The 19430-nt window shown below is 41.8% G+C and overlaps 1 protein-coding gene across 11 annotated transcripts in view; it reads right to left on the bottom strand.

Annotated features, from left to right (window-relative positions):
* Nucleotides 1-224: 224 nt before the first annotated feature.
* Nucleotides 225-19430, bottom strand: part of OSBPL6 (oxysterol binding protein like 6) — a 172206-nt gene continuing 153000 nt past the window's right edge. For 10 of the 11 annotated variants that reach the window (XM_036320007.1, XM_036320009.1, XM_036320014.1 and 7 more), the window contains 11 exons: nucleotides 19176-19313; nucleotides 16602-16689; nucleotides 15855-16108; nucleotides 15011-15148; nucleotides 14593-14656; nucleotides 13109-13187; nucleotides 11451-11595; nucleotides 8690-8834; nucleotides 7401-7527; nucleotides 5332-5454; nucleotides 225-4142 (listed from right to left, as the gene is read on the bottom strand). In XM_036320007.1, the coding sequence (XP_036175900.1) occupies nucleotides 4034-4142; nucleotides 5332-5454; nucleotides 7401-7527; nucleotides 8690-8834; nucleotides 11451-11595; nucleotides 13109-13187; nucleotides 14593-14656; nucleotides 15011-15148; nucleotides 15855-16108; nucleotides 16602-16689; nucleotides 19176-19313 (1410 nt within the window). In that variant the 3' untranslated portion in view covers nucleotides 225-4033. The other variant, XM_036320016.1, reaches the window with a different exon arrangement.

Consider the following 19430-nt stretch of genomic DNA (forward strand, 5'->3'; position numbering starts at 1 on the left):
GTTTTCTGTAATAGGAAAGGCTGAGACACGGCCTTAAAATTCCGTCACAAAGGTATATTAGTACAATTGCGTATTAAAGTCAGGCTTAACACAGAGATTAATACAATGTACAGTTTAAATGTATCAATTTTACAAAAGAAATTAAATTAAAATTTACAGGATCTAATCCTGGTTTGATTATTCTAAATGAATGGGAAGCCTTTTGAAATAAACACCAAAAGAAATCCAGAGGAAAGCACTTTAGTCTTAGCTCCCATGACATTTTTTCCATCTTTTTCCCCCAAAGAACATTCCCAGAGCACAAAATAGATTCGTAATTGTTTAATTCGATACATTTTATACATCCCGACATAATGGCTGCCATTATGTGTACGAAATAAACCAAGATTTCGTACACAAACGCTGTATTCACTGTGCCACATCCCTCATGGACCACTTGAGCTGAGTGCAAACATGTTCACACCCTCTGGTGTGTGCGGAGCTCTGCTCCCATTGACACTTCATTATCTAGGATGACAGATAACAAGATGAGACAAGATGGGTAATTAAAGTCCATAAGGTAATAACAAAAATGCACATTCGATGTTGACGATAAACACTTCTCCAGCCACAGCGTAACCAGAACTAAGCAAAAGAAGTTTGATCAGTTTCCCCGTTGCCCCTGCCCCCCAGTGCTCCTTAGGGCGGGATCTAATGAGTGTCTGGAAGGCACGGGGTCAGAATAATGAAGAGCAAAGGTTTGGAAAATGACAACTTGGCATCTCTCGTATTGAAACAAATCCCATTGGTTTATCTTACCCAGAAAATACATTTGGTAGGTTTTTTGTTTTTTTTTGGTCACATATAATTGATATAATTTGTTACATAAAATTGATATGTAATATTAAAAGGTATCTCACGTGAGGTTTATTTGCAATTGCCTGGAAAGTATGGAGTATTTTATTTCATTTATTTTTCATTTCTAAATTTTTTTGTTAATCCTCACCCGAGGATATTTTTCCATTGATTTTGTTAGAGAGAGTGGAAAGGAGGGGGAGAGACAGAGAGAGAGAAACAGCGATGCGAGAGACACATTGATGGGGGGATTTTAGAGTAACCCATAGAATACAATGACTTAAAAAAACAATAAAATGACAGCAAACTCTGAGGGTAAATTGTACCCCGGTGGCAGCATACAGGAGCACAATAATTAGTGTCTGTCTGTGCTGGTGTGTGCCGCTGCTCTGTGCAGTCCAGTCAGGTCCATGGGGCCGTCCTGCTTTCCTTAATGACCAGCTCAGACATGAAGGAGCGGATGAATACCTCACAGGGAGGCGTAAAGGCATACTGAGTCCTCCTCTATCCTCTATTGCTTTAGGGAGAAACAAATAAGTACCCTGGACATAAAAAGACTTATGTAAAATTCTAAAAAATAAATCAGGTTTCATCTAATACTTAGTCTATCCTTTTTCTGCTTAGTCTCAAAAGCCCCCAATTTTTGCAGCTGAAAATTCCAACTAGACTGTCTCCCAATTCCATAAGCCACTCTATCCATCAGAAGGAAAAATGAAGTGGGGGATAAAGCCATTCCATTCTGAGTATTTGAGGGGGAGGTTTGTGAAGCTGGTATTACAGGAGTATTACCTAAACTTCAATGGACCACTTGTATTGGAAGTCTAATCAAGAAGCCTGACTCTCAAGAGATTCTAAATCGGGGATATTATAAAATATGATTTTAATTATCTTGACATTCTTCTTATTCTCAGCTTAAAATTCTCATCAGAGTTTCAGGTGAGCTCTGACCAACACTCGCTTACCTGATTTGTGGCTGGAACTTACTGACTAGTACAGGTCTTCCCTACTAGTTATTCTTTTTCTCAATTACAACCCAAACAGTAGTTGCTTCCCTGAGGGTGCTGGGTCCTCTCCCAGCTGTCTGGCTGATCAATCCCTTGGTAACTGATGGGGAGAGGAGGACTCAATGTATCTTTATACCCCCACCTTCTGACTTACCTACTTGGAACACCTCTACTTGGTAAAATTCTGTCCTTAACTTTAGGTGAAACAGTTTGAGACGGTTCATGGAAACGCTAGTAAGCACAGACCGGAATCAATTCAGATGGTATTTAAAGCTTTACCAACGGGGGACAGCAGACTTTATGAGGAAGTTATAGAATTCTGATTAAATTCTAATGAAAATTATAGGCATGTACCTCAGGATGCAGATAAAAGGGGGTCAAGAAAAGCAATCGATAACAAGGGGACATTTTACTACCACCAAGCAAGCCACCCATAGATTTAAAATGGGACTCGACAGCATTGAGAAACCTAGGGAGGGCGTGGCTTAAGTGGAACACTTAGACCTGGCAGTGGGATTTACCCGAGAGTGAAGTTTCATTCTAGAGCAATGCGTACTGTAGGCACAGTGCAGGGCCCAGATCAGAGGAGGGATGTTTTACATTTTGCGCCACCTAGAAACTTCAGAGCTTGCCTTATGCTCTCATAAGCAGTTCAGATTTGATAGTGGATTAGCTGTTATTAGGAAAGCTTTGCTGAGAAATAATACTAAAATCAACACCTTTTAACAAAATGCAAAATGCCAGTAACCTCGTTACCAGAGTTTAAAATAACACTTAAAACCTCATGGTCAGAATCTAGAATAAAAAACCTAACTAGGAATTAAATATATGTCATTTTATAACTAATCTCTAGGGAGACTTTTTAAAAAAACATACAAGCATTTATATAGTCATCTACGTGCAGAAACTCAGGAATATGGATGCAAGTTTCCTACAAAACCCTTTGTATACTGGAGGGAAGAACAAATACTGAAGTATGCAAAACACATTTCTGTCCCTCTCCCTTAAACTCCTTAGCTTAAGTTTTATATCTCTGCCAATAGCAAGGGAAATGCTTAATATATAGCCATGTATCATACAGACTCACTTAATGAAAATATAAAATATAATTTGCATAGAACTCATTTAAACAATGCAAATAAGCTACTAGCATTCTTGCTTCTGTTCCCAGTGGGATTTCCACTGGTGCCACTGGGCTGGGCTTAGGATAGTAATGCGTATTATTACATTGTGCTTCACTCAACACTTACAGTGCTCCTAAGCCCAACCAGAAATGCCATCTGCTTATTGTTATTTCTTTCCACGGCTTTAACACGGATGCCAAGTGTTCAAATCAAACACAGATATTGCCAAAACAGGGCACACTGTGAGGTTAGGTACAAGGGGGATGGTTTATTATCTGGACGCAGGACAGGAGCTTGACAAGCAATGTGACTACAGAAATCGACCTGGCACACCGTTTCCTTCTTGCCCTGCAGACATACGATACAGTAACCGACACATCAAAGTAAAGCACATGTTGTTTACTTTCTTTTCATCCACTGAAGTTACACTCATAATTGTTCTGGTCCCAGAAAGTGAATCATGCCATGATTCAAAAGGTCTGTCCTCCACATAAACCTATGAGCACACGTTAAAAAAATGATTTATTGTACATCTTTGCATTTCTTAAGGCATGAACAATGGCGTACAGATGGGACAGGTTCTGAGAAGCATCACGTCTGCATGGACAAGGCCAGCACGGGTACACCACTTCAGACGACACACTCCAGTCTGAGCCCAGGAGCTCCGCTGATGAGGGGATGGCGCTTCCAAACGCGTGGTTTATGTCACGTAGCTTTAAACTCTCCGGATCGGTGTAAAGCACCGGTTACAGTGTGTTTGTCTTTATAAACTCATCAGACTTTGGATTTTTACATTCTGCTCCTTTAATTCTTCTTTCCGAGGAGGGTGTGGATTTTTTTTTTTTAATTTTATTTTTTAAGGAATATGGTTGCAGCAAAACAGAAAGGATCCAAACGTGGTTAGGGGCCTTGTCTAATGCACTTCTGAAAGTCCGTTATAAAGATGAATAGAAAAGCAAATGGCCGGCGTTCGGTCGACCCAGAAACCACGCGGAGCTCTAAGAAACATAATTGTGCATAGTTAGTAATTCATTCAGAGCGTGATATGTTGGCTAGCTCTACATGCCCAGGTTACCAGAGAACAGGGCTGTCTACTTTGCTAAACCCAGGGTCCTTTCGCAGCTCCCAGTAGGTGTCGTTAGAAACCCAGGCTTCTCTTTGATTGGCATCAATCACTTTCCTGTGAAAACAGAAAAATCAACATTAGACACAAGGCACACCCAGGGGACCAGATTGTCGGCCCCTGCCCTGCAGATAAGACGCATAAGCAGGCCTTGGCAACCATTCGCAGTTCTCGGTAAGCCAGTTAGTGTCCTATCTGCTGCCGCATGACTTGACTATTTTGGACCGGAAATGAATTATTTCTGTTGTTAAACATTTGAAATGGAGGTGGGTAGGGTCATTGGGAGCGGGGCTGAGGGCAGAAAAAAATCCCCTCCAGGCAGAGCTAGAAAGTGAAGTGCCGCAAGCAAAGTATGTACAATAGGTAACTAAGAGCTTCAGGCCTCAGACCCACAAGACAGTCTGTGCCTCACTCACGGGAAAGCACCAGCCTCAGCAGCTAAGCTCTCTGCAGGGCCTGACACCTAAGGGCGAGGCTGCGTTCCTCCCCAGGGCAGCCAGGAGCAGCTGCTCTAAGGGAGATGATCTGCCCTGGCTCCAGAGGGCAGCAGATGGGCCTGGAAACTACAGTTTACTCTGTGATGTAGACATAGTCCTGCAAATAATCCTGTAATAATCACCCACCATCACGCCACAGAGGGACCCAATCTGAATGGACATAAGCCCCCCGTGCCCGAGATAAAATGAAAGATATATGCAGCCAGGATGACCTGTGGGCAGAGGGGTCCCATCCTGTCTCTGCGTGAGGGAGTGGGAACAAGTTTCCACCATCTGAAAGGCTGGAGCTGAAAGACAAGAACGCTCTGGGCTGGGGGAGACCCTCACTCCTTTTGGCTGCTCATGAAAAGAAAAGAGCTGTGGAGAAAAAATTACTTTCGGAGAGAGAATCACTGATTGGCTGCCTCCTGCACACCCCACACTGGCTGGGCCCACAACCTGGGCATGCGCCCCAACAGGGAATCGAACCAGTGACCTCTTGGTTCCTGGGTCGATGTTCAGCTGCTGAGCCACACTGGCTGGGCAAACAAATTACTTATATGCTTACAAAAGGTTTTCCCAAGTGCAAAATCTGATCCTGATCCAGTATTTTCTCTGCCAAGGCCATTTACTAAAATCGGTTTAATTTTTCCACCTTTCGGTTCCCTGGACATTAAACTATCCTTCGTTGTCTCTTCAGCTGGAGTTTTCCATTGCTTGTGGAAACCATTTGCACAACACGAACTTGTTAGGCGCAGGAACTGACTTACTTAAAGAATTTTGGTATATGTTCAAGGTTGTTTTCTTCCATGTAGCGCCTTCGCGATCTCTGCAGTTCCTCCACCCTTTGCTTCTCGGCTGCTGCAGCTTCCAGATTTCCTTCTTCCAAAAATCTAAGCAGAGAGAGTTCATCCTTTAATATATCATCCTCTCTTCTGATAAAAAATGATCTCATTTGCATGAAATTACATTCTGGTTCCTGTGAACAGTGACACTGGGACAGAGCATCCCTTCGCCCTGCTCCAGCCCACACCGCCCCTGCCTGCCATCAGTGAGCACACTTCCTGTGTGTGTGGATGGAATTAGCATGGGCAGCACACGGGGAGGAGTGAGAGGGGAACGGTTCGGGCGTGAAGACTTCTCTGTGCTGTCTAGGGTTCTAAGGCGTGAGGTCTCCACGAGTTAGAACAGTGTGGAGTCCCAGGGGTGCTCGGTTTCCATATTATCAAAAAGCACTTGTTAAAGGCCACAGGATGGCGGGTGGAAACTGGCTGTTCTCCATCTACTTTTAGAACAGATTGAGAAGGAAGGAGTTTTTCCTGTTTTATGGGAGAGAGTAAAACTGATGAAAAAAGAAAAGGGAACAGTTGGGGAAAATTACAAAAGGCCACAGAAAGGAAATGCATTGTAAGTGAAATTCAGAAAGGAAATATGGAAATAGAACTGATAAAGAAAAAGCAGAGCCCATGGTGATTTGCAAATATTTAAATTCCAAAATGAGAGAAAAGACCAGGGACACAGTGTGATACACATCATAGAAGATGCGTATATGTGAATGTCAAACAGTGAGGCTGTGTGCTCTGGGGCGGGAGGAGGAATACAAGAGAATTGAGTAGCAAAACATTTCAATACTGGGAACATTTTGGCAGAAGACAAGTAAGACCACAAATACAGTGAAAATAGAAAACAATCTTGGGTCAAATTTGTATGAAAAGGTTTTGGAAAAAAGTAAAATTAATTCTGTAAGAACGGGCAACACGAGTACAGAACTATCTATACTAATAAAAGGGTAATATGCTAATTAGACTGGACGTCTTCTGGATGTCCTTCTGGACAAAGCCACAGTGGTGGGGCCGAGGCAGAGGCAATCAGGGGCAATCAGGCGCAATCAGGCCAGCAGGGGAGAGCAGTTAGGGGATCAGGCCAGCAGGGGAGAGCAGTTAGGGGGATCAGGCCAGCAGGGGAGAGCAGTTAGGAATGATCAGGCAGGCAAGCAGAGGTGGTCAGGGGCGATCAGGCAGGCAGGCAGAGGCGATTAGGGGTGATCAGGCAGGCAGGGGAGCAGTTAGGGCCATAGGCAGGCAGGAGAGTGGTTACGGGTGATCAGGCAAGTAGGCAGAGTGCTTAGGGGTGATCAGGCAAGTAGGCAGAGTGGTTAGGGGTGATCAGGCAGGCAGGCAGGTGAGTGGTTAGGAGCCAGTGGTCCCGGATTGCGAGAGGGATGTCTGAAAGCCAGTTTAGGCCCAATCCCAGCCGTCAGACATCCCCCGAGGGGTCCCGGATTGGAGAGGGTGCAGGCCGGGCTGAGGGACCCCCCTCCCCATGCACAAATTTCATGCACTGGGCCTCTAGTGTATAAATAATAAAACATATGAATCAGAAGGTATTAAAGGTACTGTGTTTTGAGTACATCTCACACCCTGTGAGATCCAAACCATATTGGGCAAACTCCAGACTTTGACTAAAAGCATTTGTAGGTGTCTCTGTAACTTATTATCTCATTCTTCAGTATAAAAGATACTCCTTGCTTCAGAGCAATAGAAGTGAAAAGGTACAAACATTGGGTGAGGAGTGATTCTGTATTTAGTGGAGAGAAAAAATTCATGACTTTGCAGTAAATTTGGGGGTGAGAGGGGAAACTTTTGTTGAGCTAATCTTCTGACCACCCTATGAAGGCTGTTTTACCCAGGGTGGGAAACTCAACCATTTCTGAGTAAATAAGGGAATGGACAGACGATTCAATAAAGAAATAAGTGATGGTGGTGCAAGTAAGTCTCGATGACACGTGTAGCACCTGCCATGATCTAGTGTCCATTTTAAATGCCACCGCTACGCTCACCTCTGATCTGGCCGGAATCGGGCATCTGTCGGTGGGAGGAGGTCTTTCAGGACAGGATCTAACTCGTTGAGCTCAATAGCAAACCTTGTGAAGCCATAGTAGAGCTCATAGTTGGTTGGCAAGGAACCTGGAATGAGGCCAATGAACCATTGTGAGAGGCAAAGAGGTTCAAGACACTTGCAGAAGCACTTAATCCTGGTGTTTAACTAATACCCAGACCATTAGCACATTTGTAGTCATAAATAGTAGATGATAAATTTTTTCAGGTTATATTTTGTCAGATGGGAAACTTTACGTTGATGATCAGAACTGATAGGTTCATATACTTAATAGACTCTAGCCTTTAAACTAAAACTTTGCACATATATAGTAGTCTTCACTGGCTAAACTACACCATAATTTTTCTCTCAAATATTCAGCTAGGTAACTAAATGCCAGGATGATTAGCTATGAACATTGAGATTTCACCAGAAACACTTTACTTCCTTTTAGAAAAGAAAAAAATGCACATCTAAATTAATATTTATTGACACTTTGAAACTAAACTCAAAGGTAGAATCTTTGTATGTGTTGCTCGTTGATGGATTCCACGCGTCCGGAGCAAAGCCTGATGCACAGTCAGTACTCAATAAATCACTGCAGAACGAACTGGCCACTCCACACGCAGGAAATTGATGTACGCATGGAGGTCACTTAGGAAACTAACAACTAACATTAAAGTTAGGGCTTAACTGACAACATTGCGACGAAAATGTTTGTCAGATGGGACTTGTTCCATTTATACTTGATATTCAATGACGTGCTAGTGTATTATCAGAACTTGATGTGTTTCATTAAATGTCAACATATTGCAGCTTTTTGCAGCTCAAGTAAAAAGATCACTTATTCTAGTAAGTTATTAAATTTGTGAATTATAGACGTTTACAGGCTATCCTTTGCTTTATGAAAACAGAATAAATACTAGGAATAAGGATTTGAGTTTGTGTATTTCATTTAACTAAACTCTTGACTAAACATACTTAGCATTTGAAATGGAGGCATTTAGTGTGATTTTACACCCGGGAAGCCCACTTGTCAGATGTGCCTAAATTTTATAACTCATTATCAAATATTGGGACTTATATGATTTACATGTTAAATATAAATAGAACTACATTTGCCGTAGCATCTAGGTTTTTAACCTCATTATTAAAGAAAACATAAGGTGGACCCCATGGAATGATGGACTTTCCCTCCCTCTGTCACTTCTCTCGGGGGCCTCCTGAGGCTGGACACTCCTGCGGTCTCACCTGGTCTCCAGACGCACTTCGCAGACGGGGCCACGCCGCAGTAGAGCCCCTCGTGCCATTTCCCAAACAGCCGGTGCACCACCTTCCCCTCCTGGTCCATCACAACCCCCTGGACTTCATTCACATTAGAATTCCAGTAATTCACCTGGAAAAACCAAACCCAATGAAAACACGGGATTTCCTCAACACCACCAATCCCCGTAATTCCCACGCGGGAGATTTTCTTAACCTTGAAGTGTCTTATTCAGACCACTCCCAGAACTCCAGCTCCAGATGTGTTGTAAGGGAGGGTGGCTTTCTTCATTGCTAAGTCTCCACTCCACGCTATAGCTCGGCAGCGTGACCCAGAGAGGCTCAACTTCTCTCTCACCCACACACTAATTTATAGGCTCGTAATTTCTCCCTCACGTCCTCCTGTCTTGAATCGTCCTTTTGCTCATGGATTTGAATGATTTTCAACCGGTAATGCTATGGAAGTAGTTTGTGGAATATTTTTCACGTCTCTATAAATGGCTACATTTTACCATAAGGACCCTGCTCTGGCTTTCTTCCAGCCAAGCTCCTCCCCAAAAGGTGTGAAGTCAGTGGGATTTACCCCGCCAGATCCCATGGCTTTCGCTCTAGATCAGGCCCCAAGTATGGAGAACCCCACACTTTGCTGACCACCTGGCTCCAAGCCTATCCACAGCCTGCACAAGCCTTTGCTTGGGAGTCACCCACAGAAGGGCAGACCAACCTCCAGTGTGCGAATCTGTAGGCCTGAGGTGGCTGTTTGAGGGGGTGGGGACAGAGCGAAGATGTGGGGCTGGATCACCTATGTGTGCGTGAGGCCTGCAGTGCAGGACGGAGCTGCTGGTGGGGGCAAGTGGGGAGGAGCCTGGGCCAGGACTGGTTCTCTGTACTGCCAGGCCTCTAGCTCGAGTTCCAAAGCATCGGACCTGGCCTGGCAGGCTTTGCTGTGAAAGGTATATATTTGTCAGGATAAAAAAATAGAAGATGTTTTATTTGACAGGTTGTAGGTTTGATTTACATATTTCAAATATTTACTCATATGGCATAGGGATTTCATTTGGATTCTTGCCCTGAGCTTTGCATATATCAGGGCAGATCTAAAACCAAAGTTTCTCATAGCCTACCAAACTGAATGCATACATTTACTGTCATCACTCATTCAGAGCAAATAACCATCCTGGCTCTTCAGTTCTGAGCCACCTAATAAACCTATTTAAAAAGAGGGGGGAAAAGAAAAACATGTTAAACTAAAATAAATGTATTCCATTAAAATGAACACGGCCAGAAGAGAAATTTTTGAGTATTAAGGCTCCAATTATGTTACCTGTGTCTAGAATGAGATTGGAACTAGACGAGATGAAGAGGGTGGGTGGAGTTTCTGGACCCTGATGGACTCGGTAGCACCCCTAAACAGCACAGTGATGACCCCATGTTCCACGTCTGAGCAGAGGCCAGGGAAAATGGTGCTCTGTAGGAACCTCCAACCCAGACATCCTTTTTCGTTTGTTAATCCTCACTTGAGGATATTTTTCTTTAAAAAAATATTTTTATGGGTTTTAGAGAGGAAGGGAGAGGAAGAGAGAGATAGAAACATCAATGATGAGAGAGAGAAACATTGATCGGCTGCCTCCTGCATACCCCGTACTGGGAATTGAGCCCACAGCTTGGGCATGTGCCCTGACTGGGAATCAAACTGTGATCTCCTGGTTCATAGGTCGATGCTCAACCACTGAGTAACACTGGCTGGACTGGAGGATATTTTCCCACTGATTTTTAAAAAAAATATATTTTATTGATTTTTTTACAGAGAGGAAGGGAGAGGGATAGAGAGTTAGAAACATCGATGAGAAACATCGATCAGCTGCTTCCTGCACACTCCCTACTGGGTACATGCCCTTGACTGGAATCAAACCCGGGACCCTTGAGTCCACAGGCTGACGCTCTATCCACTGAGCCAAACCAGTTAGGGCTTTCCCACTGATTTTTAGAGAGAGTGGAAGGGAGGTAGAGAGACAGGGAGAGAGAAACATCAATGTGAGAGAAACATATCGATTGGTTGCCGCCTGTGCACGCCCTGACCAGGGCCTGGGATCAAGCCTGCAACTGAGGTACATGCCCTTGACCAGGGTTGAACCCAGGACCCTTCTGTCTATCTACTGAGCCAAACCAGTTAGGGCCCAGACATCTTCTCTTGTTAGTAAAGGTAATGTTTTTTCATGAACTTATCTGTATTATAATTGTGGCAGAGTTGGGTAAGCTTATAGTGACTGGAAGCTATCATTTATATGCATTCTCAGAAAAAGACAACTGCAGTATAATTAGGTCCCTAAAATAGATCACTTGAACATGTTGTAATCAAGCAGGAATAAAAATAGGAATATAAGCCAGAGAACTTGTTATAGGCAAAAATAGGAATAGAAATAGAAACCAGAAGACTTATTAAAGGCAAGAAGTGTTTTCTGGAATTTTACTGAATGAACTGCTGATGGGTTGCTAAGAAAGAAATTCTTTAAGAAGAATTTTTTTTCCCCTGTTTTAGATGGTGCCTTTTTGGGCCTCCACACACTCAGAAGTCTGCACGCCTTGAGGAATGCCGTCAGTTGGTTTTGGTTCTGCTTTCCTACCTGAAATGTTCTTAAGTATCAATGATACGGGACAGACTTGAGGCTGTTGAAGGTAATTGGTTTATTTCCTCCTTAAAGGAAGAATATCATGTGATTTTTTCTTTACTGTTAAAGTCATTATTTACCTTGACAAATGTGAGTTTGCAAATGCAAACGCTGCTTTTGGTATTTCTGATGGTCACTTCTCCATAATGCTCTATCCACCTCCTCCCACTGAGAATGTTGTGTATGCACGTGGTGACTTTATTCCACACATAGCAATCTCCATACCTAGCAAAGAATACAACAAGGATTAAAAAAACAATGAAAGCCACACATATATATTACTATTTTTACTAATGAGAATATTCTTTGGCCAAAGCTCCCTTTTCCCTCATTTTCTTTTCATTTCTTTGTTGAAAGTTGCTATGTGTTCAAGGACATTTACGACATGATTCATTCATTTAAGGAACAAGTCAGTGCTTTTTATGGGCCAGGTGCTAACTACGAAGGTGAATAGGGCCAGTTTCTTGCTCTCCTGGAGCCAACAGTATAATGGGGTAGATGGATGTGCCAACAAATACTTACAATAAGGTATGATGAGGAAGTAACATGAGAGCACAGAAGGGGGAGACCGTAGTCTTTATATCTGCCTGTAATGTGGGCTGAGTGTCAAGAAAGACTTGTTAGAGGAGGCTGGGAAAAAGCATCAGAAGTCAGAAGAGCACGGCACACCTGGGGACTGGGAGTGGTGTGCTACAGTGAGCGTGTGTGGTGGGAGGCCAGGTAGAAAGGTATAGTGGGCAGAGCAGGGAAACCCTCAAGACCCACCCATGCATCTGATTTACCCTGCAGGCAATGGGCCACTGTGGAAGGATTGTAGGGAACAGAGAGGCAGACAGGGCATGCATTTAAGAAAGACTACTCTGAGGACATTGGTTTCTTTTCTAAGTTAACACCAAAGTTGCGAATGATTCTTCGGGAAAAGACTGATGTGCATGATAACTAAGGCAGCATGAATGTAATGAAAACCCCAGGGAGTAAGGTTACAGATTTTATGCTAAGGAACAAGGTGACAAAGCTTCAAGTCACATTTGCATGTTATGTATATTTATTAATAAAATGTTACTTCAAAATTAAAAAATGCTTTAAGTTTCTAAAAAAAATATGAATTGGTATGATGTAGGAACTATATACCACTGGGAAAATTCTTTCTTCCTCATGAGTTTGCAAATATTGAAAGTTTATTTTGTGGTCCTGGGAATTCCTCTTTCTCTACCTTCCTCCATATCCAGTCCATCTTCAAATAGACAAAAACCAAACCAAACCAACAAACTGAAGACAGAAACAAAACTAATTAAGCTTTTTGGCTTCAATGAAAACTTCAATTAATTTGAAAAGATTTAAAGGCTATATTCTTTGGAAAAAAGCCATATAAGAATTTTATCACTCTTCCTTAATAAAATAACTTAGAAATTAAAAATAGTCCCTGAATCTAAGATTAACTCAAAATGAAATCGTAAGTTGTTTAAGAAGAAATGGGTCAAAATGAGACTCTTTCATATAAAATGCAAACACGGTGACTGGGACAGGTAGGTACCTGGTATTGACTGATGACTGGGGGACGTGAAGAGATAAACAGGAAGCTTAATGCACATGTTAAAGTTCTTGCTTGCTTTTGTGGGAGAACATTCTCAGCACTTTGGTAAAACTAACAGATGCTTTGGCCATCCAGGGACACAAACACCCATTTCTGATTTTGAAAAGCAGGTAAGAGACCAAAAGGATGACGAGAGAAACCTACTTTGGAAGCATGACATTCAGCGTTCCCACAGGCAGGATTTCCATTGACTTCCCCCAGAACTTGTTCTTCCACCTGATATCTATGACACAGGCAGAGGACAAGAAATATATACTCTATGTCTAATGATTTATTCTATAAAAACTAAAGTTTATATTACACTTTACAGTTCACAAAGAGCTTTTGTAATTACAATTGATTCTATATTGTTGATTTAACATAACAAATGCCCAAAGATGGCCCAAAGTGAAAAAAAAATTAACTGTGAACCAAAAAAACCTACTATTTATATTTCTTCATAACACGTTTCATATTTGTTTACAACCAACAAAACTGGGGAAAGCCTGGGATAATACATGTGTGTATGGGTGCACATTCACATACACATACGTATGTGTACTTTACTACACCTTACTGTCTGGGTAAATGTTGTTATAAGTTTTAACTAGATAGTGGAAATAGTTTATATAGAAACAAGTGAGTTTATAGCAAAATTAATGGCAGTATGGATTTACATACACATTTATTTGAAGAGTTATATGATTTGGGAGACCAGTACAAAAATAAAATCTCTAAATACAGATAGATAAGGTTATGAGAAAGTGAGATTAACTTAATATGTTCCTACACTGGGCGAGATATGACTCCAGGGCCCAGCACTTTATCTCACGTGAAGCTTTATGTTTGACTTGTGGAAACTGAGGTTTACCTGTGCATCCATAATAACCACCTGGTCCCATTCTGATGAACTAAAGGAGCTTAGAGCTGCCCCACCAAATTTCTGACTCTATGTTATGACCAAGAAATGATTTCTGTTCTTATTTTGCAATAAAGCGCAGTTACAGTGCTCTGTCATTCTGCATGTTTTCAGGTTGAGGAAGTGTGGATGTATGAGAAGCAAATGAAGCATCCTTCTGAACATAAACTATTTATACTTAATATTATGTATTCTTGCTAAAGGGATTTTGAGACATTTTATTTTAGGCAAGTTTGTGACATTCTGATTGGACAACAGGCATTGGTTCAATAGATTCCAATCCAAATACCTCAATGACTTAAAGACCAGAAATCAGTGCAATATTTACATACTTAGTAGACTGTCACCACAGATGATGTGCCACAGAGCCTTCCTTTAGGACTAAGATGTATTTGTACACCCTCAGGAAGCAAGAAGATAGCAGATAAAATCTCCATACAAAATAGACACAATGAGGCACAACGAGGTAAAGTGCTAGCCCCGAGCTGGCACAGTCAGCTTGGAGCTCTGCTGACCCATAGGGCTTGCTTCCTAAACAACCTCATCTCCTAGATAACATGGTTTAATATTTCAAACAGGAAATCTAATTTCTTGAACGGAACTCTGCATCAATTACGAACATTCTCCAAGTTCCAAAGGTAGCAATGTAAGCTGAGTTCCAGTTTTGGAGACCAGAAACTGTCCCATAGGACAATCAGTTGGGTTTTTAAGTTGTAATTGAAAAACAAACCTTGCCAAAACACAAAATTCTTGGATTCACAGTGACAGGCAGAAATGGGTGGATGATGGCTAACCTGGTAATTAAAAACAAAACAGAAAGTTTTGACATCAGTGTTAAAACTTCAATAAACAACAACTTTTTTTTAACAACGTATATTGGCTTCTGCCAAATAAAAACTACTCAGCTCATCCACCTCTATTAATGAATTTTTCTCAAAATATACAAGTAAATTATTGAATCTTGAACTTTTAAGACTTCTGTGTTTAAACACAGAGAACTTATATATATTTACAGGGGGCAATTATATAAATAAATTGAGTTGTCCATTAGTATCGTAACCCACCCCAAACAGACGTTTACAAAATATTTTCATCATCAAACTGCCCAGCTACCTACACAGAAGCCTCCCTGATGCAGTGGAACTTACCTGTTCTGAGAAAAAGCGGAATCCCTTGTCCTCTCTAATGCATTCATAAGTCTCCCCAAGGACAGGGTTGAATGGCTTACTTCCTGCTCTGAAATAGGTAGAGCAATATCCTGAAACTGCAAATGCAGCAATAAGAACCTGTTAAAACATTTAAGAAAGGAAAATAATATAGGAGAGACTACTTCCAGGTCTGCTTGTCCCTGATTCCTCTAGATTTTACATCCCCCGTCACTGGGTGCTGACTGCACGGCATTTGCATTTTCTATTATTTACGCAGACTCTTCATACACTCATGGGGGAAAATGAGGTTAAACGCCTCTCATTTACCCAAGTATTTTTCATTCATCTGTCCACCAAATTTCCCGAGTATCACAAGTCCAAAGTTTCTGAAACCCCGTTTACAGGTGATGCTGTCCGCACAATCTTAGTGCCATGTGCACAAGGGTTGTGGCTGTTGGTGCTTTTCTGAGGGCAGGTCAAGTGTTCGACAGTCATGTGGAACAGAGGCCAGGGCAAAGCACAAACAGGAGGTTCCAACCTCAGACCCAAGTTCCAGAACAAAGGGGCTCTCTTGGCATTCGGGAAAAGTTAACAAAGCGAGGCTCGGCATGCCTTCAACCCGGAGGAAGAGTGATTTTTACATCCTAACGTTAGAAACACTCGGAGCCAAGCGTAAGTCAGAGTGTGTATCTTCTAGTGGACTTCTGCAAATGGACCAATTCCTCTCTTACCTATACAGTGAGAATGTTATGCAGAAACCAACTGTGCCATCACAATGAATCCTGCTTTAGCCCAGGCCCCGGGTTGACAAATGCCCGCAGAGCACGGCTCTGCTATTTATTACCATGCGCTCATAGGGGTCGTCGGTTTCCGAAGCCTTGTCCAGAAGCTCGCTGTACTCCATCTCCTCGCAGAGATGCTGCAGGGTGTTGAGCGGCTCGTTTAGCTCCACAGGCATAGACACTTTAGATAGGTCTTTACCAATGTTGTTCCTCAAGATATTCCACAGGTTAATGTTACTGGTGTCAGGACAGGGAGCTGGCAGGCACGTTCGGCGTCCATTCCGGAAGGCCCCTCCTGTAAGCTCCCCATTCAAGACTGAAATCGGGAGATGAGAATCATGATGAAAGATACTTTGCTTTTCATAAAACCCGGGAGGGAAAGAACCCTTTCAAATAATTCTGACTGGGATACATTTCTCAAGCCTTTTATTATACTCCCTCAAGAACGAATGGAATTATTTCGACACAAGGTTGCTAATAAAAGCAAAAAATATTAGTGTACAGTTTTTCAAACAGGGTGTTAACTACACTAAAATATTCAAGAAAAAAAGTCAAAATTTTAAAAGTTAAATATACTTAGTAAGAAGGACTCAATTTTTGGTTTAAGCAAGAAACAAAACTTTTTCACAATCATTTACCTAACAGATTTTAGAACCATTTACCTCAACAGATTATACAAATACAAAATCTATCAAACTATCAACTACAAAAGGAACAATTAATTTGGGAGGGAGTGATTGTTCACTGAAACACCAGCCTTGTAACTTGGCATGAAGAGAGAAGAACCTGCAAGCTCAAAGGATGCATACTTTGCCGAGAAATGTTGTCCGCAACACTGGTGTTGTCTTCCGATATATTATCACTCACATCACTGATGTAAGACTCATCATCTGAAGCCTAGAGAAGGAAAAAATATAGAAAGGATCAGGATTCTTGTTCAGTATTGAAAGTTCAGAAAATCAAACAATTAAACACAAGATGTTGCTCAAATTAAAAGCAGAGGTCATAGTGGGAAATGCATTTGACATATGTGCAGTGAACACTTTAGGGTCTTCCATGAATATAGAATGGCTCAAAATACGTAGCTCCCTGTCTTAGCTGGGGTGGGAGGCTAGTACACAGCCAGAAATATTTCAGTACAATGCAACAAGAATATACAAAAAAGGAGGCCCTATGACTCTCCCTCAAGTCTATGAGCCAGTGATTTTTAGAGAGAGAGGAAGAGAGAGAGAGAGAGAGCGAGAGAGAGAGAGAGAGAGAAACATTGATGTGAGAAACATCAATTGTTTGTCTCCCATACATGCCTTGACCAGGGAATCGAATTCACAACCTAGGCTTGTGCCCTGACTGGGAATCGAACCCCAACCTTTTGGTGTATGGGACAATGCTCCAACCCACTGAGTAACTCGGCCAAGGCGACACCACCACCTTGCTTGGACTTGTGCAATAACCTGTTTCATATCTTCTTCATTTCTGCATTGCCAGTGTCTATTCAAGGGGCAATCGGCCTCTCAGTTGAGTATGCCCCAGAACTTTGAAATGGAAATAAGGTCTCTTTCTAAGAGATAAGCTGTAATCATCAGATGATGGGTCAGAGCCCAGATAATGTAGGGTCCAGTTTGACTGTAATTTGATTGAAGAAGGATGAAGAACTGGTCAGCAATGGGAGCTCAGAAAAAGAAGAGTCAGAAAAGAAAATGCTGGTAGCATGTCTCCAGAATGGGGGCATAGAGACTGGATCACAGACACAAATAACCCATCCATGTGGCAGCGTATCCCTCCTTATTAAGGAGATGGAAGGTTGAAGCTATTATATCCTGGCCCTCCTGTCCTCAAGTTCACTCAACTCACTTCTCCTGCTTCCAGTCTTTCCTTGCTCACCAAACAACCTCCTGACTACAATTAGGCTTCCCATGAAGATGTGCCTACAGGGAAAGAGATGCTAATCAGCAAGCCTGATTATTTTGTCTATCTGATAGCATCAATTATCACTATGAATAATTAAACAAGTACTCAGTTGTGAATGGGAGTCTGTGAATCTGGTAATGCATGATTAGGAACCTGGGAGGCAGGTGCATGTCAAATTTAGTGCCTGACATAAGATTTCTATTTTACCTTTCCTCCATTATAAAAGTGATATATGTGCTCATTATTTCTATCTCTTTTCCACTTATTTATATTTCTAAAATCACTGGTAATTACAAATATACAAAAAACAACTACTACTAATTGTCAGAATGTTTTCTTCCAAACTATAATCTATGCATATAAAAATAGCATTTAGCAACTATTTTGTTTCTTTTTTTTTTTTTGTCAAAATGCAGTACAGATTTGCAATCTCAAATGATAACATTGCTAATCAACTGTGTGGGAAAACTTTTGGCTGCTTCTCCCATGCCATAATAATAATAATAATAATAATAATAATAATAAAAAAAAAGCCTACTTGACTAAATTTCAGTAAAAGAATACATTTCTGAAACCTGACTAAATAAGAGATTCCTTGTTGCCACAACCTTGCAAAGACTCATGGGCATGAAAACAATCCAATAAAGCTTTTATGATAGTCAGTGGTAACCTCCCCAGACCATAATTACCCAACTAAATATGCTAGACATTATCCTTCTCAGTTCAAATTCACGTCTCTGGTTAAGATATCTTTATACATAATATCCTATATAATAAAAGCCTAATATGCTAAGTGTCCGACCATTCATTCGACCGTTTGACCAGTCACTATGATGTGCACTGACCACTAGGGGCAGACATGCTGACTGGTAGGTTAGCTTGCTGTTGGGGTCCAGCCGATTGGGATTGGGCAAGATGGGCTGGACACGCCCTGGAGCCCTCCTGCGGTCCCTCCCCGGCCCCGATTATGCACCAGTGGGGTCCCTCAGCCTGGACTGCACCCTCTCACAATCCAGGACCCCTAGGGGGATGTCGGAATGTCGGTTTCGGCCTGATCCTGCAGGCCAAGATGAAGGACCCCACCAGTGCACGAATCTGTGCACTGGGCCTCTAGTGTTATATAATACATGTGCAAGCATGAATGATGACTCAAATTCTTTCATTCTTTCTACAATGATTAGCTAGTCTCCTTCTATATAATACTCTATATAATCAACTATTTGGTTACTCTAAAATATAAATCATACAAGAAAATTAGAATAAGTGCTTGATTCTTTCCCTTTATGCATCAAATTTAAGAGTCATAAGTTGATGTTCAGAAGCATTAAGTGCTCAGTAAATAGGAACCAACATAGTTTTCATGCTTTTGCCTTTGTTACAACTTGGATATCTTACAATGATGTTAAAAAAGTCTCAGAATCTCACTTTCTTTAACACAAACTCACAGTTGGGGCTGACACCCCAAAGAACGTTACCTCATTCTCTGATGAGCTTGCAGAGAGGAGCACCTCTTGGGCATCAAAGAACTCAGAGACAGATTCTGACATGGAGAGGCGGCTCTCGTTTGCTACTTGCTGTGACAGAGGGAGACTGACATGGATTTGCTCGCCAGGCTACAGAAGAGAGAAGCATATGGTGCAATCATTATTGGTACAAAGAATAGCTATTTGTTCAAATTAGACCATGATGTGCTACCCAGATTTCTAGAGAATTTCACACCATATGTTAAA

This window comes from Myotis myotis, unplaced genomic scaffold (genome assembly GCF_014108235.1).
Source record: "Myotis myotis isolate mMyoMyo1 unplaced genomic scaffold, mMyoMyo1.p scaffold_m19_p_8, whole genome shotgun sequence".
NCBI lineage: Eukaryota > Metazoa > Chordata > Mammalia > Chiroptera > Vespertilionidae > Myotis > Myotis myotis.